At 37.8% G+C, this 27,394-nt stretch overlaps 1 protein-coding gene across 2 annotated transcripts in view; it reads right to left on the bottom strand.

The window, feature by feature from the left end:
- The window catches only part of LOC124544946 (protein HIRA-like), a 205,381-nt gene extending 178,988 nt beyond the window's left edge, over positions 1-26,393 (bottom strand). Inside the window, exons 1-4 of one of the 2 annotated variants that reach the window (XM_047123692.1) lie at positions 25,400-26,393; positions 25,234-25,296; positions 24,398-24,508; positions 8,756-8,854 (exon numbers count right to left, since the gene is read on the bottom strand). In XM_047123692.1, the coding sequence (XP_046979648.1) occupies positions 8,756-8,854; positions 24,398-24,508; positions 25,234-25,296; positions 25,400-25,436 (310 nt within the window). In that variant the 5' untranslated portion in view covers positions 25,437-26,393. Of the gene's footprint in view, positions 1-8,755; positions 8,855-11,498; positions 11,544-24,397; positions 24,509-25,233; positions 25,297-25,399 lie in introns of those variants that run through there. The other variant, XM_047123693.1, reaches the window with a different exon arrangement.
- Positions 26,394-27,394: the final 1,001 nt, after the last annotated feature.

The raw sequence follows: 27,394 nt of genomic DNA, 5'->3' as shown, positions 1-27,394 counted from the left end.
TATAATGGTAAGACAGAGATTCAGGAACCAGGTTTTAACTTGTAAGACACCTCCAGGGTCAGATGCGGACTCTGACCACAATCTATTGGTTATGTACTGTAGATTAGAACTGAAGAAACTGCAAAAAGGTGGGAATTTAAGGAGATGGGACCTGGATAAACTGACTAAACCAGAGGTTGTACAGAGTTTCAGGGAGAACATACAGGAACAATTGACAGGAATGGGGGAAAAATACAGTAGAAGAAGAATGGTTAGCTCTGAGGGAAGGCAGCAGAGGATCAAGTAGGTAAAAAGACGAGGGCTAGTAGAAATCCTTGGGTAACAGAAGAAATATTGAATTTAATTGATGAAAGGAGAAAATATAAAAATGCAGTAAATGAAGCAGGCAAAAAGGAATACAAACGTCTCAAAAATGAGATAAACAGGAAGTGCAAATTGGCTAAGCAAGGATGGCTAGAGGTCAAATGCAAGGATGTAGAGGCACATATCACTAGGGGTAAGATAGATACTGCCTACAGGAAAATTAAAGAGGCCTTTGGAGAAATGAAAACCACTTCCATGAATATCAAGAGCTCAGATGGAAACCCAGTTTTAAGCAAAGAAGGGAAAGCAGAAAGGTGGAAGGAGTATATAGAGGGTCTATACAAGGGCGATGTTCTTGAGGACAATATTATGGAAATGGAAGACGATGTAGATGAAGATGAAATGGGAGATATGATACTGCGTGAAGAGTTTGACAGAGCACTGAAAGATCTAAGTCGAAACAAGGCCCCGGGAGTAGACAACATTCCATTAGAACTACTGACAGCCTTGCGAGAGCCAGTCCTGACAAAACTCTACCACCTGGTGAGCAAGATGTACGAGACAGGCGAAATACCCTCAGACTTGAAGAAGAATATAATAATTCCAATCCCAAAGAAAGCAGGTGTTGACAGATGTGAAAATTACCGAACTATCAGTTTAATAAGTCACAGATGCAAAATACTAACGCGAATTGTTTACAGACGAATGGAAAAACTGGTAAAAGCTGACTTCGGGGAAGATCAGTTTGGATTCTGTAGAAATGTTCAAACACGTGAGGCAATACTGATCTTATGGCTTATCTTAGAAGAAAGATTAAGGAAAGGCAAACCTACGTTTCTAGCATTTGTAGACTTAGAGAAAGCTTTTGACTATGTTGACTGGAATACTATCTTTCAAATTCTAAAGGTGGCAGGGGTAAAATACAGGGTGCGAAGGCTATTTACAATTTGTACAGAAACCAGATGGCAGTTATAAGAGTTGAGGGGCATGAATGGGAAGCAGTGGTTTGGAAGGGAGTGAGACAGGGTTGTAGCATATCCCCGATGTTATTCAATCTGTATATTGAGCAAGTAGTAAAGGAAACAAAAGAAAAATTCGGAGTAGGTATTAAAATCCATGGAGAAGAAATAAAAACTTTGAGGTTCGCCGATGACATTGTAATTCTGTCAGAGACAGCAAAGAACCTGGACAAGCAGTTGAACAGAATGGACAGTGTCTTGAAAGGAGAATATAAGATGAATATCAACAAAAGCAAAATGAGGATAATGGAATGTAGTTGAATTAAGTCGGGTGATGCTGAGGGAATTAGATTAGGAAATGAGACACTTAAAGTAGTAAAGGAGTTTTGCTTTTTGGGGAGCAAAATAACTGATGATGGTCGAAGTAGAGAAGATATAAAATGCAGACTGGCAATGGCAAAGAAAGCGTTTCTGAAGAAGAGAAATTTCGTAACATGGAGTATAGATTTAAGTGTCAGGAAGTCGTATCTGAAAGTATTTGTATGGAGTGTAGCCATGTATGGAAGTGAAACATGGTCGATAAATAGTCTGGACAAGACGAGAATAGAAATGTGGTGCTACAGAAGAATGCTGAAGATTAGATGGGTAGTTCACATAACTAATGAGGAGGTATTGAATAGAATTGGGGATAAGAGGAGTTTGTGGCACAACGTGACTAGAAGAAGGGGTCGGTTGGTAGGACATGTTCTGAGGCATCAGGGGATCACCAATTTAGAATTGGAGGGCTGCGTGGAGGGTAAAAATCGAAGAGGGAGACCAAGAGATGAATACACTAAGCAGATTCAGAAGGATGTAGGTTGCAGTAAGTACTGGGAGATGAAGAAGCTTGCACAGGATAGAGTAGCATGGGGAGCTGCATCAAACCAGTCTCAGGACTGAAGGCCACAATAACAACAACAACAACATAAAATGATGCTTTATGGTAACACACATTATGTTTCCACTTCCCTGTAACGGAACAATTAATATTTAATGAATATTTTCAGTTTGTTACCATATGACAACAAACCTAAAACATAGAATAAATCAAAATTTCTGTGTTTGACCTGTTATATAGTATTTTGTGTGTTGGTCCCTACCACCAGATGGTCTTTCATTGAAATCAGTTTCCTAAAAAAATTCATGCAACAGAGCAGTAAAAAATGGAAGAAAAGTAATTTTTTGGAGTTGTCAATATTGTATTTTCTTCTAATATTCACGCAAGAAGCCCTAAATTATCAGACACCAATTTTAGCACTCATGTGCATAAAAAGTAACTTCTAAAGTATGGCATCAATTAAAAGTCTCAACAAATGCAATCATCAGACTGAGAATAATTTTCTATACAAAGATGACAAAAAGGCTTTTAAAATGTATCAGCATATGATTTCTTTTTATGCTGAAAATTTCCCAACAGGTGAAGCATACAAAAACTGTAGTGACTAATGAAATCATATAACCACCCAAGGAAAGATCCAAGCATAACTCATCAATTAAGTTCATGAAAAATATCTAGGCATATCAAGAACTAATCTTAATAAAGTGGTCACAGACAGATGAGGCTACTGGAAACTGTGCCTACTATGACTGGCAAAAACAAGTGATGAAACTTGTGTTCATCATGACACATTCATCATCATAGAAAATCTCTAGATTTCCAACATAATACCAAAGTATACAGTCAGTGATATTTTGGTACAATGAAGGGTCACTACTAGCATAGTTTTAGCATTTTTGCCTTGAGAACACACTACCAATACTAATGTTTACTATGGAATGTCAAACCATCAGGCTACAATGCTAACATTGAAAAGACAACACCCATTCACACTGCACATGATACAGAGAAATGACTGCTGCATTTAGAAAGTAAAGTTTTGATGTACCATTAATCATATGCAGTTGATGTTCCTGAGACATATTGAGTCTCATCCTTATCAATAATAATGATGTAGGCTGAAGCAATGAATCAAAATCTATACCAACGTTGAGACTAATAAGCAGGAGACACGGGTTTGAATAATGGTGCTGGTAATAATTTTAATTCATTGCTTTGGCCTACATCATTATTTTGATGTACCAATGCCATTCCTTTCCAAAGCTGAAGGAATAAGAGCATAGAAAAACTCTGGCACACAATGTTATAAGTGAAGAGGAAGCAAATAAGTTAACTGGCAGAACAAGCAGTGCACTTCCATGGTGTTGGAATAAAAGAGTTTGTAGCTAAACTGGAACGTATGTGTATTTTTGGCAATTAAGATTTCTACTGAAAATGATGAGCTGAATAACTTACATCAAGTCAGCATCATTTGGCTGTTGGCCTTCTGTAACTGCCCATTTTTTAAAATAAGGGAACATATGAAATGAAATGACTGTATGGCACATTGATGGCTGGCGAGTTGCAAGTCTTTTCAGTTGATGCCACTGTGGGCAATGTGCATGTCAATGATGATGAAATGATGAGGACAACACAACACCCAGTCCTTGAACAGGGTAAATCTCTGAGCTGGCTGGAAATCGAACCAAAGTCTGCCGCACGACTGTCAGACGCACTGACAATTCAACAAAGGGAGCAGATATAAGGTCACAACAAGTACTAGTCAATGTTACACTGTCATTTGATGAGAATCATTATAATCACCACCACCACCACCACCACCATAATCATCAGGCACATCATCAAGCTCTCGGAGGCAGTGGTCATCTTTCAAATGGTAGTTTACACAGTAGCTACTGGCAAAATCCTCTCTATGTTATTTGCTGTTACAGTGCAGGAGCAGATATGGTACCATTATTCCCACTGTGTTGATACAGCATTCAAGTAAGGGCTGCTCCTCCACAATGTAGCCATTAAAAGGTGTAGCAATAAGGTGTTACACCATTGTCCTCTCTTGAAAAGCTGTGTCACGCTTGCAACTGAAAGGGAAGTTTGGATGCTGTTTCCATGAGATGGCAATTGGCAAACAGGTCGGTCCCCCCTCCCCCCCACCACATACACACACACACACACACACACACACACACACACACACACACACATCGCTGGAATCTGTGGCATCAGCTGGAACATCTACAAACAAGTTTTCTCAGTCTCGCAATCAATGGTGTTTCCATGGAGTTCTACGTTGACATATGGGCAGTCGGTATAAACATGAAAATATACCAGTGCAATTGGCCCACTGCCACTACTGCAACCACAGTGGCAAGTCATCATCCCCAGTAAATAGCTGGCTCACTGAGAGGCCAAACTATGCTATAAGTATAAAAAGGTACTACATAAACTAATCTTTGTTGCAGTTGATTCCTTTGTATTAAATTTGAGTTTCTCATGGCATATAAAATGTTCAAACAAATTAAAGGAATGTAGCTGAGCGACATCTCCAACAACCGGCAATATTTCGACAGGCGAACATGCTGTCATTTTCACGGTATAAACGTAACGAGATAGCACTGTGCACAGAAATTTAACACCTCTGTAAGTGGAGCTACACCTACCAAGAACCATAATATAGTTTATTCAGAAAAACACAATACACGCACACACAACACACTGTAAACAACTAGAACATCACACAACCAAAGATGCCTAGTATCAGAAGTTATTACTAGTGAATATTAATTACCAACCAGTTAGAATGTTGCATCAACTTAGGCTGTCCATTGTTTAATCGTAGTGAGCACTATTCCAAGCAGAGTATTTTGAAGATGAGGGATTAAAACTGTGATCCAAATACAAGGGTTCCCCAGAAAGTAATACACTGCATTTGTTTTCTTCGACAATTTTTTATGGAACAAAATGAGAATTACACACAGAAGAGTGGTGTTCTATCTATACACCCTATTTTTCAGTGTAATTTCCATTCTGTTCTATGGTCTTCCTCCAGTGAGAAACAAGGGCATATATACCCTGTCGGTACCAATCCTTGTCCTGGTGGTAGAGCCAATGCTTCACTGTGTGAATCACCTCCCCATCGTCCTCAAAATGTCTTCCACAATTGGCATCCTTTAACAGCCCAAACGAGGAAGTCTGAGGGGAGCTAGGTCAGGGCTGTCAGTTGTGACAGCCAAGGATGCCCTAACCACAACCACTGGAGCTCCACTGAACTGCACTCTGATGATCTCACCCACCGTGCCCAGTGACTAACTGCACTTCTGTTGACAGCAGATGCTCCATACACTTTGCACATGTGCTTGTGAATATTCCCCATAGTTTGTTTATCTGCAGTGAGAAATTCACTGACACCACGTTGCTTGTAATGTGGTACATCACCTACAGATGCCATTTTGAAACTGTCCTGCAGCTATGCTATCTGTCAAATGTGACAGAAGCTTGGTGCACCCACTCAGGAGATTTCATATAATACATACATAATGTTTCCCACTCTAAGCATTGTTTTCAGCTGAGAAAAAAAATGTGGTGTATTACTTTCTGGGCAACCTTTGTAACTATGAAATAGCCATCACTTCAACCATTCACTATATTCTTTGGTACTATCTACAACAGATAATTTATTTAGCCAGTGTTCCAGATCCATAGTAAAAACCAATGGTTAATCAAATACTGAAATCTGCAAAAATTAGCTGTGGCCAAACACTGTCCTATGGATATGCACAACATGTTGTATGAACCAATAACAATTCCGGCCCACACTCCAAATTACAATAACTCAATTAAGATGGGCATTTTAAAAATCAGAATGCATGTCAACAACTTTAAACAGAGATGGGGTAAGGACCCAACAATGCACAAAAGTAGATCAGCAATTTTGTGTGTGTGTGTGTGTGTGTGTGTGTGTGTGTGTGTGTGTGTGTGTGTGTGTGTGTGTGAGTGTGTGTGTTCTAGCTTGTAAAACAATTCGTCCAAAAGCTACCAAATTCTTCATTTTTCTTTGCGCGTCTGTAAACGACTCAATTCTTTTACTGTTTGGTGAGTTTTCTCCTTTACTCCTAAATTATTTACATTCTGCAGAACTTTACCTGCCTTATTTATAACACTTCAAGATAACAGAAAAGAATGCTCCATAATTATATTTCTGATGGGAATCACGACATTGTGGGTCAAATGGTATACCTGGAACAACCTTTGGTTTCAGGGACATTGGTACGGCATTCACATCTGTGGATTCCTGGGATTTCATTATAATTTCATCAATACTGGGTTTCTCCTTTAGAAAAAAATAGCTTCCATCAGGATTTTTGACTATCTGTTTCTCTTCCTACTGATGACAATGGGGGTAATTGCTAGAAGTTTGAAATTTTTTACAAATATGATGCACATTACTCTGGATCAGTTCTGCATCAACAAGAAGCTCCATTACCATGGCACAATAATAGTTTGTAACTATTTTCCCTCTCTTTCTTAATGTCAGTGATACACAGGAAGAAAAGAAAAGTTAACATCACTCTCGGTAATCCCCAATATTTAGGAAACACTTAGAATTAAGAAAACAAAAGCTAAAGTACAGAAATAATATACAAAGGGAACTGGCTGTTATTAATTGGGATCAAATGTAAACATCTTGAGAACTACAGCACAGCCACTGGTGTATCCTGTCATTGAAAGCTTTCTTGTGTTTGAGGTGGACATAGCCACGTCAATAAAATAGATATTCATCTAAAGAACAGAATGAGAATTGGGATAGGAACTCTTAAATCCACACCAATACCATGACACCATAGTGTAGGAAATTCCATGCGGCTTTTCGCGGATGATGCTGTAGTATACAGAGAAGTTGCAGCATCAGAAAATTGTATCGAAATGCAGGAAGATCTGCTGCGGATAGGCACTTGGTGCAGAGAGTGGCAACTGACCCTTAACATAGATAAATGTAATGTATTGCGAATACATAGAAAGAAGGATCCTTTATTGTAAGATTATATGATAGCGGAACAAACACTGGTAGCAGTTACTTCTGTAAAATATCCGGGAGTATGTGTGCGGAACGATTTGAAGTGGAATGATCACATAAAATTAATTGTTGGTAAGGCGGGTACCAGGTTGAGATTCATTGGGAAAGTCCTTAGAAAATGCAGTCCATCAACAAAGGAGGTGGCTTACAAAACACTCGTTTGACCTATACTTGAGTATTGCTCATCAGTGTGGGATCCGTACCAGATCGGGTTGACGGAGGAGATAGAGAAGATCCAAAGAAGAGCGGCGCGTTTCGTCACAGGGTTATTTGGTAACCGTCGTAGCGTTACAGAGATGTTTAGCAAACTCAAGTGGTAGACTCTGCAAGAGAGGAGCTCTGCATCGCGGTGTAGCTTGCTCGCCAGGTTTCAAGAGGGTACGTTTCTGGATGAGGTATCGAATATATTGCTTCCCCCTACTTATACCTCCCGAGGAGATCACGAATGTAAAATTAGAGAGATTCGAGTGCGCACAGAGGCTTTCAGACAGTTGTTCTTCCCGCGAACCATATGCGACTGGAACAGAAAAGGGAGGTAATGACAGTGGCACGTAAAGTGCCCTCCGCCACACACCGTTGGGTGGCTTGCGGAGTGTAAATGTAGATGTAGATGTAGACTGTCAGTACTTGCTACTATTGCCCCATCAAATCTCCAATGAGAAGCATCACACATGAACAGACAGAACTCAAAAGGTCCAGAGACTTAACAATTCATGAAACACTGAACAATTTATCACACTCACAACTAAAATCTAGAGAACCAATCTGGGTAAACAATGACATACTCATGCCAGGCAGCTATGATCCAGAATGGAGAAATCAACAGATGTTCTTCCATGGTCATCAGACTATAGGTATAAAATAGATCTGACCAGCCAATTCTTGGGAACCACCACACAAAGAAAAATATGGAGCTACCTCAATCATATAAGAACTGGCCATCCTGTGACTAAAGCAACACTTCATAAGGAAGGAATGACCAATGTCACTGGAACATCACTGAGCCACATTTTGCATAATTGCCCAAAAGGAAAATTCACTGGTACCTGGAAAGACTTTGGAGAGGATACATCTCAAGAAATCAACTAGCTGGAATCTTCCAATATCCAACTATTTTTTTGGGGAATGGCTATCTGAACCTCTTAACTACCGGTAGTGACAGCTCTCCAGTTTTCAGCACAGTTTGTATCTTGAGGTACAGTTCACATTTTTAAATAAAATTTTTCTAACTTTACAACACTCAATTTTAATAATTTATGAGATTTGTGACAGTAATCATTTAGGTAACGATGTATTTACATCCTGAATACAAGAATCACACTTATCAACATGATATATATACTACTACCAGACCTATCAATCTATATTCAAACAATTGTTTCAATGCATTTTTTAAAAAGAAGCATTTCAAAGGAAACTAGCAAAACACAAAACCTATCAGCCCACTGACAGTACATTAGTAGACAAATAAGAAGAAAGGTAAAAACAAAAAACAGAAAAAAATGAAGGATACCTTACTAAAACAGACAGAGGAAATATTCGTACCTGTGTATTTACTAATTTTCCATATCATTATAAGCTTGTCATCACCACCAGATGCCAAAAATTTTCCTGAGAAACTCCACCGGACACAATTCACACACGCTGCAACAATGAAGAAAAATCTTATTTAAAAAAAATTGTACAATAAAGGAGAAAATTCTGCTATTAACAAAAAAAGAAATATATTTTCAGAAGATTTAAAGTAATGATTGCATTATTTACTAAAAGTTTTGGGAAGACCATGATTGGACATGTTACTGCGTAAGATAGAAGATTCAGATACAATAGTAACTACAATAAAAGTTGTTACAAATCCATCAATAGCAGTTCAGACTGACTCACAAGTTGCATGTAATAATGTTGCTACTAACTTCACCATAGATTTAAGTGTCAGGAAGTCGTTTCTGAATGTCTTTGTATGGAGTGTAGCCATGTATGGAAGTGAAACATGGACGATAAATAGTTTAGACAAGAAGAGAATAGAAGCTTTCAAAATGTGATGCTACAGAAGAATGCTGAAGATTAGATGGGTAGATCACATAACTAATGAGGAGGTATTGAATAGAATTGGGGAGAAGAGGAGCTTGTGGCACAACTTGACTAGAAGAAGGGATCAGTTGGTAGGACATGTTCTGAGGCATCAAGGGATCACTAATTTAGTACTGGAGGGCAGCGTGGAGGGTAAAAATCACAGAGGGAGACCAAGAGATGAATACACTAAGCAGATTCAGAAGGATGCAGGCTGCAGTAGGTACTGGGAGATGAAGAAGCTTGCACAGGATAGAGTAGCATGGAGAGCTGCATCAAACCAGTCTCAGGACTGAAGACCACAACAACAACAACAACACTTTCACCATGACTAAAAGTTGGGATCAGTTGTGTTAAATTTATTTAGAAATTCTTGAAATAGATTATGCCAGATGTATTGGATCTCAAATGCCTCTCCTCACTTATATAGTGCAGTTTTTCCTTGATCTCTTGGAACTTGTCTTCTGATTGGATTTTAAATAAATCCTCTGCAGCTGACATCAACTTTGAGCCTCTATGAAGTTCCTGAGATTCATGCAAGCTGTAGAGCAGTGTGTGTATAAAATATTTATACTGCTTTCAGACAAGATGATGGGTGCGTTTTTCACAATCAGAAGACAAGATCCAAGATATCAAGAAACACTGCAATGTGTTGCTGCTAAGACACTACACAAGCCCAACATAATAAACTATTTTCACAATTAATTATCAATTGTTTTCAGAATAACATTTGAAGATGGGCGTATAAGAGCACAAAACCGGTCGTGTTCTAAATAAAAGAACCTTACAACTGTAGCGGTATTTTCAACCTCTGGTATAAAGTTCAGTTGCGGATGTTCCTCTGGCAGGTTTATTTGCAATTAAAAGAAAAAAAACTCTGTGGAGGCAATGTTGGCTGTTTTAGTCACCACAACCTTCTCGAGATTAATGGGATCTGCAGAGCACTTTATACATGGGAAAAAGGGGGTTTTAAGCAAACTGGTCTCACTAAAGATCAAAACCACACCCAAAGGCCACAAAAACCTAATTTGCACACACCTAGGTCAAACTGATACAAGATAGCTGTGAATAGGGTACAGGTCTATACAGAGTATGATGGTTTGTAGAGTAAACATTTAGATGTAGATTATGTGCTTGCTTTTGGTATAACATCTGCATACCCGCACAATGAAAAATTCATAGTATTTAAAATCTATTCTACATCTCTCTGAAACACCAGGAATCTCAATGATGCATGTTCTGTGCACTCCAATTATACTAATCACAGCAGAGTGTCAAATGGGAAACCATTCACAGTGTTCTGGAGTTCTGAGTTTAATACTTTCATGGTTTTTTTGAAAGTAACTGAATCAGAAACTCTCCTTGTAGTATGCGATATCCTTCTCCATCCTGTTGATGACGGCAAATCTCACAAAGAACTGGAAGCTAAAAAGAGCCATGCCAGTCTGCAACTATACAAAAAGACCCACAACTTGCATGTCAACAACATCCCAGATTTGCTTAACAATACTGTGGTCAATAGTTCCAGACAGCCCTGCCATGCATCTCATGATGGTTCACACAGTACAGATGTAGATATGAATGTTACCCAACATCCCTCAGCACCATTTGAAGTGGTAGTGAGGCATATTGTCTTGCTTAATGTCTATATCTCCTGTGGTGCTACAAGTGAGCAAAAGAAGGTACATGATCTCTGTACTTTTAGATACAGTCCACATTTTAGAGACAAGAGGTGAAACAAGTAATTTTAATCTTTTGTTTTGAAAGTTCTTATCTCTCCTCAAAACTGGCTATTTTTGGACTTATTGCACCCAGTTTCAAAAACTCATGAGAGATATGTTACATTTCCAGCTACATCAGATGTTTCCTTTTTTATTGTTTTTTTTACATATATAATTGTCTGCTTGTGTTTGTATATGTGTGGATGGATGCGCGCGAGCGAGTGTATACCTGTCCTTTTTTCCCCCTAAGGTAAGTCTTTCCGCTCCCGGGATTGGAATGACCCCTTACCCTCTCCCTTAAAACCCACATCCTTTCGTCTTTCCCGCTTTCCTGATGAAGCAAGCGTGGGTTGCGAAAGCTTGAATTGTGTGTGTGTGTGTGTGTGTGTTTGTTTGTGTCTCTATCAACATACCAACGCTTTCGGTTGGTAAGTTACATCATCTTTTTTTTTTTAGATATAATTTCTTAAAAATTGTCATATCTAGAAAGTTCTTACTTTGGCAGCATTGGTGCCTGTTGTCACACAATGGAGTGCTCAACTACCTGTTGCAGTGAGTCAGACCACCATATGGAGTAGCTCTTCCTGTGAAAACATCGTGTGTTACAGTCAGGTCACCCACAGATGTATGAATTAGTTATTTATGAATAGTGAGTACATACACAACAACCAAACCCAACACTGTATAATGCTCCTGATGATAATTTGCACAGTGAAGCTTGTTCAGTCAATAGTTGGCTCTTATTTTAGCTACACCACCTGTAGTAATCTATTAGGCCTGTTGTTTGAATAAGCTGTATTTTTTCACATTTCTTTATTAATTAAACCTGATCACATAAACATGCACAAGTTTCATGAAATTTCCTGAATATGACTTGCTCTAATTAATGGTTTAATTGGCATTTTGTTACTATCCTTATACATTCCAATGCCTATTTGCCATAAGAAAAGTAAAAAAAAAAAGTATGAAATTTTCAACTTTATTCTTAGACTTCGAGGACAGAAGAATTAAACAAATGCAACTAGGCTTTGCCCAACTGTTGGTGATTTACAAGAATTTTAAGGGAAAATGCAAATTCTATGAATGGTTGGTTCCCTGTTCCACACACTCTTGAAACAATTGTTACAAGCACGGCCTCTGGAAGGTAGTCAAGAAAGATGACAGAGCCTAATGCTGGGGTGGTATCTTCAAACACACACTGAAAACTAAATTTATTTTCATTCTTAAATGCTACATCCATTTGCTAAAAACATAACAAGAAGCGTATTTAACACCTGTTGCCAGGTTTTTAGCTAAATAGATCTGGCATTAACAATTATTCTAGTTCACCCCAGAATTGTTAAAGTCATTTCAAATATGGGTTCTGAAGAGGCACACACAGAAAATATGTATGACCTTTCTTCTTTTTTTAACAAAGATGGGGTCCTACTTGCTTTGTAGGCAAGACCTTTATTGTGTTAATACACAAAACAGTTGCTACAATGTAGGAAGAATGTCATTGGCTTCAATATTATCAAATATTCCTGCATTATTTTGCCAATTAATCAGAAGTAATGATCTGAGACAAAACAAAGAAAAATAGACATGGGCTGTCACACTTCTTCCAACAAATTTCACTTTCATATTGCCCTATTCATCAAGGATCCACCTGTCCACCCTTTGTCATCTATGTGCTTCATAATTTATCATTACCCAACACTCCATGAAAATATCTACCGCGATGCTGTCGACAAGAGATAGTGGTGTTGCTATCACCGTAAGTAACGTGCATTATTTCTTATTGTCTCACTTCTAGGAAGTGATAGAGCTATGGAAACCAGTCTCTAGTGCATCTCAACTGGCTTTATTGTTTGCTGACCTCTATATGTAAGTTGTGATGGAGAACATCTGCAGTTAATGGTATGGATGTTAGTATGTCTGAGTTCAGCAACACCCACAAGAGTCACCTCTACAGAAACTAGTTGTTTGCCCCAATTTTTGATATTTACAACATCTTACAGCATTCAGTATACAAGACATAATTTTTATATAACATGTACATTAGGGTAAGATTACTTCCACTCCAAATATAAAGAGTGCTAAACAGTGGACACCCAAACATAAAAGATGGAAGATTTTTTGGATTCTGGGCAAAGTTCATCGTAAGAGATAACTAATGAACAATTCACACACCAACTGTAGTGTAGAGCTGTTGCTGCATGAACTGTGCAAGCAGCAATCCCAGCTGTGGCGGATATTGGGGAAAAGGGTGGAGCATGAAGTGGAGAAGAAAAAACAAGAAGACTTGAATGCACTGGGAAAGACTGTGTTGGAGTGCAACATGTAGATGAAAGACACGCCAGGATACTGGTGCACAAGGAGGAATGTTGAGAGAAAAAGGGAAAAATACAAATAGAAGGTATTATGTTTGAGTTCCAGCAGAAATAAAATAATTTTTCTCACAAGACTGCATTTTATTTCGAAAAAACTTTTATACTTACAATTTTCCAATTCCACGGAGAAGAGACTGTGAAGCAGCTACTGAAGTCTATTACATTTTTTTAACAGGATGTTTCATTACTGAGTGAAACTGTTGGCCTTAGGCTGTAGCTTGGCAGCGGCAGTTCATATGGTTGGCTATTTCATATTTGGTCACATGTGAGTTTAAGGTGAGGTGCCCAACTGGACCATTTTAGGGCAATACAAGCAATTTATGTTTTAAAACAAATGTCCTGCTCTTTTTCAGCACAGTATTTATTTTCCTGATGATGTTCTTGGCATCTCTGACAGCTACATTAGCCCACTTTCTCTGCAGTCACGCCACTTCTAATCGCCTAATTTCCAAACATTTTCCTGCTCAAGCATCACAGATTTTGATGAAATTTTGTGTGAATATTTGCACATAACCCCAACAATAACTGGCAAAGTTTAATGTTCGTCAAAGAAACACTGGCAGAGATATAGCCAGTCAACTTGTTTGGCTCCACACACAAGTTTGCACAGACTGTGAATTTCTGACGGCATTGAGCTGTTATATATTGGGTAATATTTTGTTGAAAATAATCAAATTTGGCCATCTTGTACACCTTTTATGCATTCTCTTAAGGATATCAATGAAAATAATATTATGAGCCATATTCAGCCAGAAATTTTAGACAGAATCACCTGAGAAAAATTTCAGAGATTGGCTTCTTATATCTCAGGAACTAAAGTTATGACAAATGTGAAATTAGGCATATAGTAATCTGACAACACAAGGTTCTCATATATAAAGTTTCATTTACTACCACTTTCCAATGCCGAATAAATTACGGGGAAAATTGACCTAATTTTGCAAAAAACTGTGTTCTTTAAAACTCCCCACGCTGGGCTGATTAGGAAGACTGTGGCTTTAACCACAAGACAATGTGTATTTGATAATCCAATGTGGGCTAGTGATGACAGATAATTTGAATCAAAGTTGGGTGCAAAAATTGCAGTATGAATAAAATGTAAACTTTGGATTCTTGTATTTCATAGAGTAAATGCATGCTGGACATGAAACTTAATATGGAATGGTTCAAGTGGCTCATTAGCATAAGGATACGGCAAACAAAATTTCATCCCCTTACTATTTTCCAGTAATCTACAAATTTGGAAAAGAAGGGAGAATGACGTTTGTGAAAAGGTGTAAATTGGTGTACTGAGCACTTCTACAAATACCATTTTTAAAGCATGAAGACCAGTCTCATTTGAAACAATATGGTTTAAGATCCCCGCACCCCCCAAAAACAGTGGGTGTAATTTCCAACATGGGATAACAAAGCTACATAAATTGAGGCAAAGTGGACGGAAAAATCGTGATGCGAATAAAGTTTTAACTTTGTCTTCAGGTATCTCATTGATTAAAGGCACGATAAACATGAAACGTTGGGCACAACAACTTAGCAACATTAAGTATTTTATAGGATAACCAAATTTCTATAAAATCAGTTCAAACCTGATTTTCATAAAAATTACAAAAATAGATCTCATTCAACATGTTTTTAGAAAGTTAGTTTTCCAGAGGGAAAATCTGCATGCTACTTTACACCATTTTGTAGCTTATTACATCAACAAGGGAATGTTGCAATCTGTTAACTGTTGCACTATTTCAGGTCAATGCAAAATGTTACGGTATCTGTACAGGCGTTTATTCAAAAACTGATCAACTTTTTGTGAACTCAAACAAAAAAACATTATTTAAGTGCCATCTCAGCTGCACAATGTAAAAATTATAAGAATTTTGTCAATCTGTGTAGCCACAAAATTGATTTCAACACTGATGCAGAATGGAACTTTTTTGTCACCAGCTACGGAAAATCTGCAGGGAGTGATGGGATTGATAGCACAAGCAACTGGTTATATGCACAAGCCTACAAAGGCCATCAACCAATCGAATACTGAAGACAAAAGAACTATTCATCTTTTGTGACATATCTGTGTGTGTGTGTGTGTGTGTGTGTGTGTGTGTGTGTGTGTGTGTGTTTTACAAAACAAGAAATGTAAGAAAGCAAAAAGTTTGAAGAAATAAGATGGCAAGAAAGCAGCACAGTTCCCAGTATGAGAGAGCATCATCAATTCGTATCAGCAAAGTTTCTACTGACATGATAAATTTTCTATTTTGTTGCCAGAGTATCTAGTGCAGCCATGCTCACCCTGAAATGGATAGGAGTTGATACTCTCAGTCATTATATTGCCTGTAAATATGATACTGAATGGTGGATTGGTAACATTATTGAAAAATTAATGAAACACAATTATATCCTGATAAAATTTATGCATGCTTAAGGCCCAGCTCATTCATTTTATTGGCCATAATGTTTGTTGGGTACCAGATCAAGACCCCATCATGCTCTATTTTCCTTCAATATAATCATCTAACTGACAGTATCAATTTCCAGAAAACGAACTGCAGAAAGTGGTTCAAATATTATAAAAAAATGTAAACTGAAATGTTGTCAAATTTAAAATCTGCCTATGTTGGATAGTCGTCCTGGTACCACGCACCGCGGGTTTTGAATCTGCGCCAGACGGCATGGACGTCGAAGACCACTAGAGGTCTCTGCACCGTCACACCATAAGCCATGGCGGGGCGGGGCGCGCCTCCTGGCCCATGTATAATGTGAGGGCACCACGGTGGAACACGTGGTCCCAGAGGCCAATAGCGACGTCCCCAATCATGTATTTAAGCGCCTGCCTTTCGCTCAGCCAGTCAGTCAGTCTGATCTTTGTTTGTGTCTATCAACATCTCGCCTACAGACAGCGTGTTTACGTTAATTTGTTCCATGTACGAGTGGATGTGGTTGATTGGTGAGGTTTTCTTGTGACTCTGTTGCTTCTTGTGTGTTGTTGTGCATAAGGTCTTGCTCAGTTGTCCTTCATTGTTCGTTTCTGTCCTTTCCTGTTTGTGTTGCTGTTCATGGGCTGCTCCATGGGTCTCACCGAGCTCTCCTTCACTACAACCCCGCAACCTTTCTGGTCACAGTTACAACAGTCCTACAGAACTGAGATTTGGGGATTAGGTACTTAGGAAATGGCTTAGTAAGCAGACCATTGTGACTATAGCAATATCATCTGCATAACATAGCAAGTCTATCTACTGCCCATTAATTTTGATCCCCACCTCAGTAGGTTCTCGAACTTGGTCTATAGCTTCCTGGACGTAAGCATTGAATATAAGAGGAGAGAGAGCACATCCTTGTTTTACCCCTTTTCTAATGTTTGCTTCTTGTTCCTGGTGACAGTTTCTAATCACTGCTACCTCATTCTTATAGAAACCGACTTTCACAGGGATGTCTTTGTACTTTATTCCACTTTTCCTCAGCACTCTGAACATCTCTTGCCAGATAATGTTATCACATGCCTTTTCTGTGTCTACAAAGTCAACATAAGTAGATTTATTTTTCTGTAATTGCTTTTCGATAATGAGTCTCAATGCCAGAACTGCCTCTCTTGTTCCCAATCCCCTTCTGAAACCAAACTGATCTTCACTCATATCCTTCACCTTCTTTTCAGCTCTCTTCAGGACTATTTTTATAAGAATTTTTGATGCATGTGATATTAGGCTTAGAGTTCGGTACTGTTCACATTTTGTAGCTGCTGCCTTCTTTGGTGTAGGAACAATGATACATATCTGGAAGTCCGTCAGTATCTCTTCTGTGTTATAGATGGACCCAATAAGTTTAAGCAGCATCATTTTCAAGCTGTCACCAGCATTCTTTATTAGTTCTGCAGTTTTTTTTAATTAGTTTATTGATTCTCAGTGTCCATTGAGAAGTTCAGGCAGGCAGGTGCTAAAGAGGTCCGAAACTCACAAAATTCTCACAAGAGGAAAGTAAATAATAATGTTACCATTTTTCACCAAAATATTCTGGGATTGAAGAATAAAGTAGATGAGCTCCTTGTTTGTTTAGATGACATTGAATCTGGTAATGTAATAGATATACTATGCCTGTCTGAGCATCACATTGTGTCTGATATGGAAAAGGAAAATGTCAGTGGTTATAAACTAGCTGCACATATGAGTAGAGAGAATAAGGTGAGAGGAGGAATTGCCATGTATGTCAAAAGTTATCACTGTGTAAAAAGCTTAGATACAAAAAAGTTTTGTCTAGAGCAACATATAGAAGCATGTCCCTGTCAACTTAAACTGAAGGAGGGCTCTTTTATAATTGTAACAGTATGTAAGTCCCCTTCAGGAAACTTTCATTTATTCCTGGAAAACTTGGATTTCTTGTTGTGCTATCTGTCAGATAGGGGAAAGCAAATTATTGTTTGTGGGGACTTCAATATTGATTCACTGAAAGAGTGTAATAGGAAGAATGACCTGGAAGTCTTGCTCGGTTCTTTCAATTTGACATCTGTCATTAATTTTCCTACTCGGATAGTAAAGGACAGCAGCACATTGATAGATAACACTTTTATAGACCAAGATAGGTTTAAAAACAAAAATTCTTGTCCTGTTGAGAACGGCCTTTTTGATCGTGATGCTCAGCTAGTTACAGTATATGACACAGCTCCATTCAGTAATTCAAAACTACCCTCCAAAGCTGTGCGTTCAATTAATGACTCAACAATTAGAAATTTCAGAGAAAATCTTTAGCAGTTATACTGGGATCAGGTGTACAAGGAACCCGATGCTAATTTAAAATATAACTTATTTCATGATACACTGGTAAGAGAATTTGAAAACTGTTTCCCCAGGAAAGTAGTTAAATATAATTATAAGAAACCACGCAAAAAAACCTTGGCTTACTAAAGGAATAAAAATCTCTTGTAACCACAAAAGGGAACTGTATCTAACAACAAGAAAGAGTAATGACCCAGAAGCAGTCAAATATTATAAAAACTACTGTGCTACATTAAGAAAGGTTATTAAAAAGTCCAAAAGTATGTGCATCATGTCTGAGATTAATACCTCTGATAACAAAACCAAAACAATTTGGAATATTATTACAAGGGAGACAGGGCAACCAAGAGTACAGGATGATGGCATCACCATCAAAGCGAATGGAAACTTGAGAAACAACAAGCCGGAAGTCGAAAACATTTTGAATAATCATTTTTTAGATGTTATAGAGAAAATAGGATCTAAATGTTCATTAGAAGAAGCAAGGCAGTTAATGGAAGAGGCCTTACCCACACCATTTGATACAATTGAAATTCCACCCACCTCTCTTTCTGAAATTAGGAAGATAATAAACTCTCTTAAGAATAAATGCTCACATGGAATTGATGGCATTTCCAGCAGGATAATAAAAGCTTGTTCCCAAGAAATAAGTGGGATTCTTAGCCACATATGTAATAGCTCTCTGAAGTAAGGTAGACTGAAGTGTGCCATTGTTAAACCACTGCATAAAAAAGGGGATACGTCTGATGTCAACAACTACTGCCCAATCTCTCTTCTGACTGCTTTATCCAAAATTCTTGAAAAAGTAATGTAATGTAGAGTAGCTTCACACCTTTGTAAAAATAAAGTTTTAACAAAATGTCAGTTTGATTTCCCGAAGGGTTTTTCAACGGAAAATGCTATATATACTTTCACTAATGAAATATTAAATGCTCTGAGTAACCAGAAGTCACCCGTTGGAATTTTTTGTGATCTATCAAAGGCTTTTGATTGTGTAAATCATGGAATGCTTCTAGATAAGCTCAAGTACTGTGGTATGAATGGGACAGTGCTCAAATGGAAGAGTGCTTAAAGTTGAAATAAGCAGTTCACATAATATGCAAAAAACTGGTGATTTCTCAAACTGGGAAACAATCAAGAATGGGGTGCCACAAGGTTCGGTCTTCAGTCCTCTGCTGTGCTTAATATATATTAATGACTTGCCATTCTATATTCACGAAGATGCAAAGCTGGTACTTTCTGCTGATGATACAAATATAGCTATCACACCCAACAGACAAGAATTAACCGGTGAAATTGTAAACGATGTTTTTCAGAAAATCATTAAGTGGTTCTCTGGAAATGGGCTATCATTAAACTTTGACAAAACACAGTATATACAGTTCCACACAGTAAATGGAATGACACCATTAATAAATATAGACTTCGACCAGAAACCGGTAGAATATTCAAAATTCTAGGTGTATGCATTGATGAGGGTTTGAACTGAAAAAAAAAAAAAAAAAAAAAAAAAAAAACGCACACTGAGGATCTGCTGAAACGTTTGAGTTCAGCTACTTATGCTATTAGGGTTGTTGCAAATTTTGGCGATGTACATCTGAGTAAATTAGCTTACCACGCCTACTTTCATTCTCTGTTTTCGTATGGCATCATACTCTGGGGCTGCACAAAAGTATGTAACTGGAGCTCATCCAAGATCATCCTGCAGACACTTATTTAAAGAGCTATAAATATTCACTGTAGCCTCACAATATATATATTCAATTATGAAATTTGTTATTAACAATCCGAACGAATTCAAAAGTAATAGCAGTGTACATGGCTACAACACTAAGAGTAAGGATGATCTTCACTACTCAAGGTTACATCTAACTTTGGCTCAGAAGGGGGTAAATTATGCTGCCACAAAAGTCTTTGGTCACTTACCTAATAGCATCAAAAGTCTGACAGATAGCCACATAGCCACGTTCCATTACGAAGTGTCGTATTCATGATATATGGAACTAGTACTAATCTAATCTAATCAACACCCGTTACTTTGTTGTCCCGTAGTTCTTTTAGAGCTCTGTCAAATTCTTGTTGCAGAATGTCACATCCCTTGTCATCTTCGTCTACTTGCTCTTCTCTTCCTATTACTTCCTCCGAAAGAGGTGTTCCGGCATGTCTAAGTGGGAGATATTCTAATTTTCACTGTTGGTAGCTAAATAGTGCTCACGAACTGTTAGGAAAAAAAAAAAAAACGAGCTGTCCCATGTATCAGCAGCTGCCATGAAGGAGCATGTTGCATTTGCATTGACAATGATTTTAGAAAAAAGTCTTACCTTGATTATAAAAATTTATAACAGAAAAACTGTTTGACATAATAAGTTATATTTGATGCCGTTACATAGGTTACTGTTAATAGTTTTTTTTTTTTTTTTTTTAAGACCACTTATGTTAGTGAACCTCAACATGTGCACCCTTGGTATCTCGAGTAATGTCGAGGTGGTATTCCAATTCCCACCAGGTGTTTCGTAACATGTGTTCCGTCACAATACTTACAGCAGCTTGTATCCTAGCCTTCAGTTCATTGACGTCAGCAACTGGTGTGACGACGACTCTGTCATGGTATAGCACTCCTTCCAATCCACCAGTACTGACATTACTCCCCTCTCCAGACATAACGCCCCTTGACTTTTTTTTCTGGGGCTATATCAAGGACAGTCTTTGTCACACCAGTTGCTGACGATGACAAACTGAAGGCTAGGATACAAGCTGCTGTGGGTACTGTGACAGAACACATGTTACGAAACACCTTGCGGGAACTGGAATACCGCCTCAACATTCTCCGAGCTACCAAGGGAGTACCTGTTGAGGTTTACTAACATAAGTGGTCTTAAAAAAAAAAAACTAGTAACACTAACCTAAGTAACAGCATAAAATGTAAATCATTATGTCAAACGGTTATTATTACAATCAGGGCAAGACTTTGTGCTCACTCTGTACATTTAAGTCTCATAAAAGAGTAACACATTTTACATTAGTACACCTTGTATCCATACAGCCTATGAAGTGAAGTATTAAGAGAAGCTGATTTTCACCCATGGGCAGAGTTCTACAAGGGGCCAATATCCGCGACTACTACCATATTGACATTTTCGCATCTCCTAGGTCAACATGAGGCTGCGAACAGTACACAACACAAAATAGCAACCTAGTTTTTCAAGACAATATAATGAATGATACAACTGAGTCAGGGGAAGAAGAGGAAAGGGGGGGGGGGAGGGGTGTAAGCTGAGTAACTTGATTAATTTATGTAGGCATATGTATTGACGGCATTTTAGTTCGTTAGCCGACTGAGCACCAAGTAATTTTACACATGCTATTTCACCTTGCACATGATCATTAGTATCTATTTCTGGTACCAGAAGATTCTTTTTTACTCATTTGAAATTTCAGAACATGACCAAGCGAGGTGGCACAGTGGTTAGCACACTGGACTTGCATTTGAGAGGATGACAGTTCAATCCTGTGTCCGCCCATTCTGATTTAGGTTTCTCATGATTTCCCTAAATTGCTTCAGGCAAATGCCGGGATGGTTCCTCCCTAATCCGATGAGACCAATGACCTCGCAGTTTGGTCTCCTCCCCCCACATCAACCCAACTCAGAACATGAAATTTTTTTTAGTGTGAACCTGCAGTAGGCCTATTCAACAGTCTCCTGAAATACGTATGCTATAGTCGAAGCTGCCTTTTGATGAACATGCTAATCTCTTCAAGAAGAATTAAGAGTTTTTGAACACTCCATTGAGGTCAATGTTAGATCATTTAGGTGGATTAAACTCTGAAATAGATGTAGCACTGAACCTTCATGGATTTTATGTTTACTACTATCTTGTTCTGAGTTTAGTTTTATTCCTGTACTACTGTCGCTAGGTGTCTTCTTTCTCTTATGAACCTAAGATTCCATTTATCTCCGTGTTGATCCTGAACTTTTAAGCATGTTCACTAAACAAACAACTCATGAAGCGAAAAGTTTTTAAAATATTATTTCTTGTCACTCCAGGTCTTGATTCATATATAGATGAAAGCTACACAGACTGATAGTGTTATGAGGACCCTGTCACTGAACAGGTACAACAGTTCAAGATACTTTATTCTGGACTGGTATTTAGCACCTGCCCTTCTGTCTATAGTAGTATTTGTGTGATCAATTCAGCAGAAATCTCCAAAAGATAACACAAAACTAGAAAAAAATGAATTATGTTGCAATTAATCATGGAGCTTTCATTTAAATAATACCTGATGTCTGTCCTCTATGTACAGTATTCCATAACATTGAAATTGTTTACTTTGAGCACTATCTGCTGTGATCTGGAACAAGCATTTAGTCTTAATGGCATATGTAACAAATTTCTTGTAACACTTTTTTAAAAGCAAGACTATTGCAACCTACATCCTTCTGAACCTGCTTAGTGTATTCATCTCTTGGTCTCCCCCTATGATTTTCACCCTCCACACTTGCCTCCAATACTAAATTAGTGATCCCTTGATGCCTCAGAATGTGTCCTACCAACCGATCCCTTCTTTTAGTCAGGTTGTGCCACAAATTCCTCTTCTCCCCAATTCTATTCAGTACATCCTCATTTTACTTGATCTACCCATCCAATCTTCAGCATTTTTCTCTAACACCACATTTTGAAAGCTTCTATTCTCTTCTTGTCTAAACTATTTATTGTCCATGTTTCACTAACATGCATGGTTACAGTCCATACAAATACTTTCTAAAAGGACTTTCTGACACTTAAATCTATACTTGATATTAAAAAATTTCTCTTCTTCAGAAACAGTTGCCTTACCAGAGACCATCTACATTTTATATCCTCTCTACTTCGACAATCCTCAGTTATTTTGCTCTAAACAACCGCTCTTCCAGGTCCTTTGCTGTCTCTGACAGAATTACAATGCCGTTGGCAAACCTCAAAGTTTCCATTTCTTTCCCATGGATTTTAATTCCTACTCCAAATTTTTCTTTTGTTTCCTTCACTGCCTGCTCAATATACAGATTGAATAACATCGGGGATAGGTTACAACCCTGTCTCACTCCCTTTTCAATCGCTGCTTCCCTTTCGCACTGCTCGACTCTTGTAGTAATAATTGCTGTCTGGTTTCTGTAAAAATTGTGAATAGCCTTTCTCTCCTTTTATTTTACCCCAGTCAACATTGTCAAAAGCTTTCAGTGAGTCTACAAATGTTAGAAACGTATGTTCGCCTTTCCTTAATCTATCTTCTAAGATAAGTCATTGGGTCAGTATTGCCTCGCGTGTTCGAACATTTCTATGGAATCCAAACTGATCTTTCCTGAGGTCGGCTTCTACGACTTTTTCCATTCCTCTGCAAATAATGTGTGTCAGTATTTTGAAGCCATGATTTATTAAACTGATAGTTCAGTAATTTTCACACCTGTCGACACCTGCTTTCTTTGGGATTGGAATTACATAATCATCAGTATTATCAAATTTATCCTTGTATGCAGCAAACACTTTTCATTCATGTTCTTTGTTTTATAGGCTATCACTTTGCATTGTTCAAATTATTCTAACTGCTATAGGCCTTTACTCTACATAATAGACAAATCACCAATGAAAATTTTGGAAGAATTGCATGCAGAAACAAAGGAAGTGTGGGGATGTGCGCACTAAATAACCCTTACCAAGAACTAGGAAGGACACAGCCTGTAGCAAAGACACCTGTAAAGTTACAGAATGTTTCGGTTACTCACCGGAATGTCTTCCTTTAATAATTTCTTTACTTCACTTAAAATTGTTGTGAGGCACAATTATAGTAAAAAAGACATTGCCTCACATCTTGTTTTGATTGTAATGCACCATTACCCCAATGAAATTTCATCCGTTGGGGAAACAAAAGGCAAAAGCTAATGTAAAACGTGAACTAGCCATCTGAAGATGAATCTGTCAGTTCATAATCAATAACGGTGCTGTTTAAATAAATAAATAAATAGCACTGTAAAAAGTGGCTGGTTGCTGTAATCTACTGTGTAAGAGTCAACCCATAGGAAGTTTCAATCTATGATGTACAGAGTGCAGAACAAACCAAGCTTCATGTATATATGAGCAGTCACTTAAAATGAACCACCTGCAGTTATTGCAGTGAAAATTTGAGAAACCATGTGATCATTACAGTTTATGTTAATCTGAAATTTTGTTGTAAGAAATAGCTCCTTAAAAAAAAATGAAAGAAACAAATAGGTGTAGGCTGTAAGCATACCTAGGTGATTATCCATTTGGCACAACATTTTCGGTATATTTTCATCATTTTCAATTTCTGGACTAACAACTGGAGCCATATTCCAAATAACAATTCTTCCAGAATCTCCACCTGCAAAAAGATGAAATACATGGGTAACATGCTGTTGTACACAAAGCTGGTGTAATAGTCCACAAATTGCGATTTCCGTCAATTGATCATAAAGCACATAGAAATAAACTAACGGCAAAGCCAACTACTGGTAGCACTGTCATGGACCAAATGTGTCAAACTAAAAACCATCTTGACAACTGTGATATTCAAAAGGTCTATGTTCTGAGAGTCAAATTTTTTGTTAACAGTTCACAGTGGCCGATGACTGTAGCAGTGTAGTCCCTTCAATCCCACAAACCAACCAACAGTTCACAATTTCTTAATCCATTTATTCTTTTGGACATAGTTCTGCATAGTTGATAAATCAAATAGCTTCAAACTGTTCATTTCTGGTTCCCTTATGCACCATAGTTTTATGCAGTGGCTAATACATTCTTAGTCCTTTGTGATCTATATGTATACAATTAATATACTGTGCATTTGCTGCTGAATGCACACACAAAATTTTTTTAATGGGCTATAACAGAGACAAATATGTGCATTCGATTGTACTCAAGGGTGAATAAATCTATTCTATTCTTGGTGCAGATCTTTACGAAAACACACTGATGCTACTACATCTTTCTTGTACACTTGCACCGTGGAAGTGGTGTCCTGTTCATATAAATAAATGCTTTTGGTCAAACACAAGATTTACATTAAGTTCACAAACATATTATACCAAATACATCACATAATAGTACCTTGTCCTCCTGTTGCAAACCTGGATCCATCAGGATGGATGTCAACGGAGAAAATTGGAAGTTCTGAAAAAAATTATTAATTATACAATGATAATTTTTTGTCGTAGTTCATTGTGGAGCTCATAATTTTCTATGTATTGAAAAAACGTTCATATTGAGAACTCACCATCGTGGCTAACCCAAGTAGGCTTTAATAGCTTCATTGCGTATCCTAGTGTCTCGTTGCATGTAAGGGTTCCTTAGGGTTTCGGAGCTACGGGCTACGTGTTGTTAGCATGTAATGCTCTGAGTAAACAGTAATGCGCCAGATAATGTATAAGACGAATAATAATTTACTTCGGCTAACCTTGACGACCTATAGTTTGCCGTATCAGGAGACTTCAATCCTTATCACATTATCATAGCTAATTTCCTTATGTAAATAGGAAATTTCACTTCATCAGACAGAATCTATAATGCTAAAAGAAAGGGAACCCATTACAATTAATGTTACGCCATGGAAACTCGCTTCCACTGGGCTAATTTCACGGTGGTTCCTCATATTGCGGTTATTTCCTAAAACTATGACACATTTATTCCGGCGGTTTTGTATATAGGCGAAGTTTCAGACACAAAAGGGAACTACTATTCGAATTCATTTGAGCTAAGCCGCCAAACAATATCCATATCCGCTGATTATCAGATCACTGTACTACCCAGTGCAACGGAAAATACGTCTCCTATCTTCAAATCGTCAGAGAACTACGTGCCGCAAATTATTTTTTTATTTACTGAAAAGCAATAGCCGCAAACGTTCACACCATCAATACAGGAACGAACGAGTGTCTTGTCATCAGAGGAGTACAAAAAGCGCGTCAACTTGTATGCTGTGTAAAATATGGATTGCGTCTAGTTTCCAACTAAACTTCAGGTGATTTGATGCACACGGAGTTAAGATGTACAAATATCTGCAGTAGGCGTCATCCCCTAGCACTCTATGTTGTTAGAACACAATCGCTGATGCCTAATTTTTATTTTCAGTATTGTAGGATGCTCGTGGAGAATGTCAGTTTTGAAGACATTTTACACGGAAAAAATACCACAAAAACAATTCTGTTTACAGCGAAGTATGAGCAAACATTGGTAACAAATGGAAATAGCAGTTCTGTAACTTCAGATACAAACGGGATTCGAAGCCGTGGCCCCCGTTCGTTTGTCTGCTGTTGAATCATTTGCCCAATCATTATTGGCATGTAAGAAAGTGATGTGGGAAGAAAACCCTTTAGTCATCTGGAACCTCCGTAAAAGGATAAATCTGCTTTATACACAATTATTTATTCTTGCAACGCATCCAAGAGGTTATGATAAAGAAAAAAATATGATATTGAAAAGTGAATAAAATGGTAAAAACCACATTCACCAACTTAATAAATATTAAATAACATTCTGATCCCATAAAAATCGTTCACAGTTTCAAAAATTTTATCAAAATCATATAGAAGACAACATGGTGCACACGTAAGATCTTTGCATCTCAGAGATATTATTTCCTTTGTACTTCCTAGTTTGTACCGTGGAGAGAATTGGTCAGTGGCTCAGTGATTGACTCTCATTGGTAGCAATGGCAAATGATGTGAAGCACGAAAACAGGGATTCCACACTGTTCCATTTAAGATATTCAATAACGTTATAGCATCGATCATAGTATAGCTCAGAAGTCATGAATAGTTTGAAATCCTCCTAGAAACGCCGATTTCCATCGTGCGTTGTCATCAAGAGAATAGGTTATGGATACCGAATTTTTAATAAAGTGCGTAAAAATGTTTAAGCATAACAAACGTGTGGAAAACCTACATATTTTCAGTCACAAGATATTTCCTGTATTGGTATTATACTGAACGGATTATCAATTGTGTAATTTTACAATAGAGCTGTATTGGTAAATAAATGAAAATTTTATATTGTATTATAGGCGAAACAATGTTTTCGTAGTTAAGAGACCAACGGCGGCGTAAGAAGCCCATTAGCCGAGAACTAAATAACAATATACCATTTCATCAGATCCAAAATATTGTGAAAAAGTTTGGTGAACGCCATGAGGTAATGAAGGGAAAATTAAACCGGTTAGCTGATTCGCACACTCCGTTGCAGCAGTCTAAATAAAACTGCAGAAAATCAGCAG

The sequence above is a fragment of the Schistocerca americana genome, chromosome 8 (genome assembly GCF_021461395.2).
Source record: "Schistocerca americana isolate TAMUIC-IGC-003095 chromosome 8, iqSchAmer2.1, whole genome shotgun sequence".
NCBI classification, from domain to species: domain Eukaryota; kingdom Metazoa; phylum Arthropoda; class Insecta; order Orthoptera; family Acrididae; genus Schistocerca; species Schistocerca americana.
Note: the sequence above shows the minus strand (reverse complement) of the source record. Positions and strands in the feature narration are given on the sequence as shown.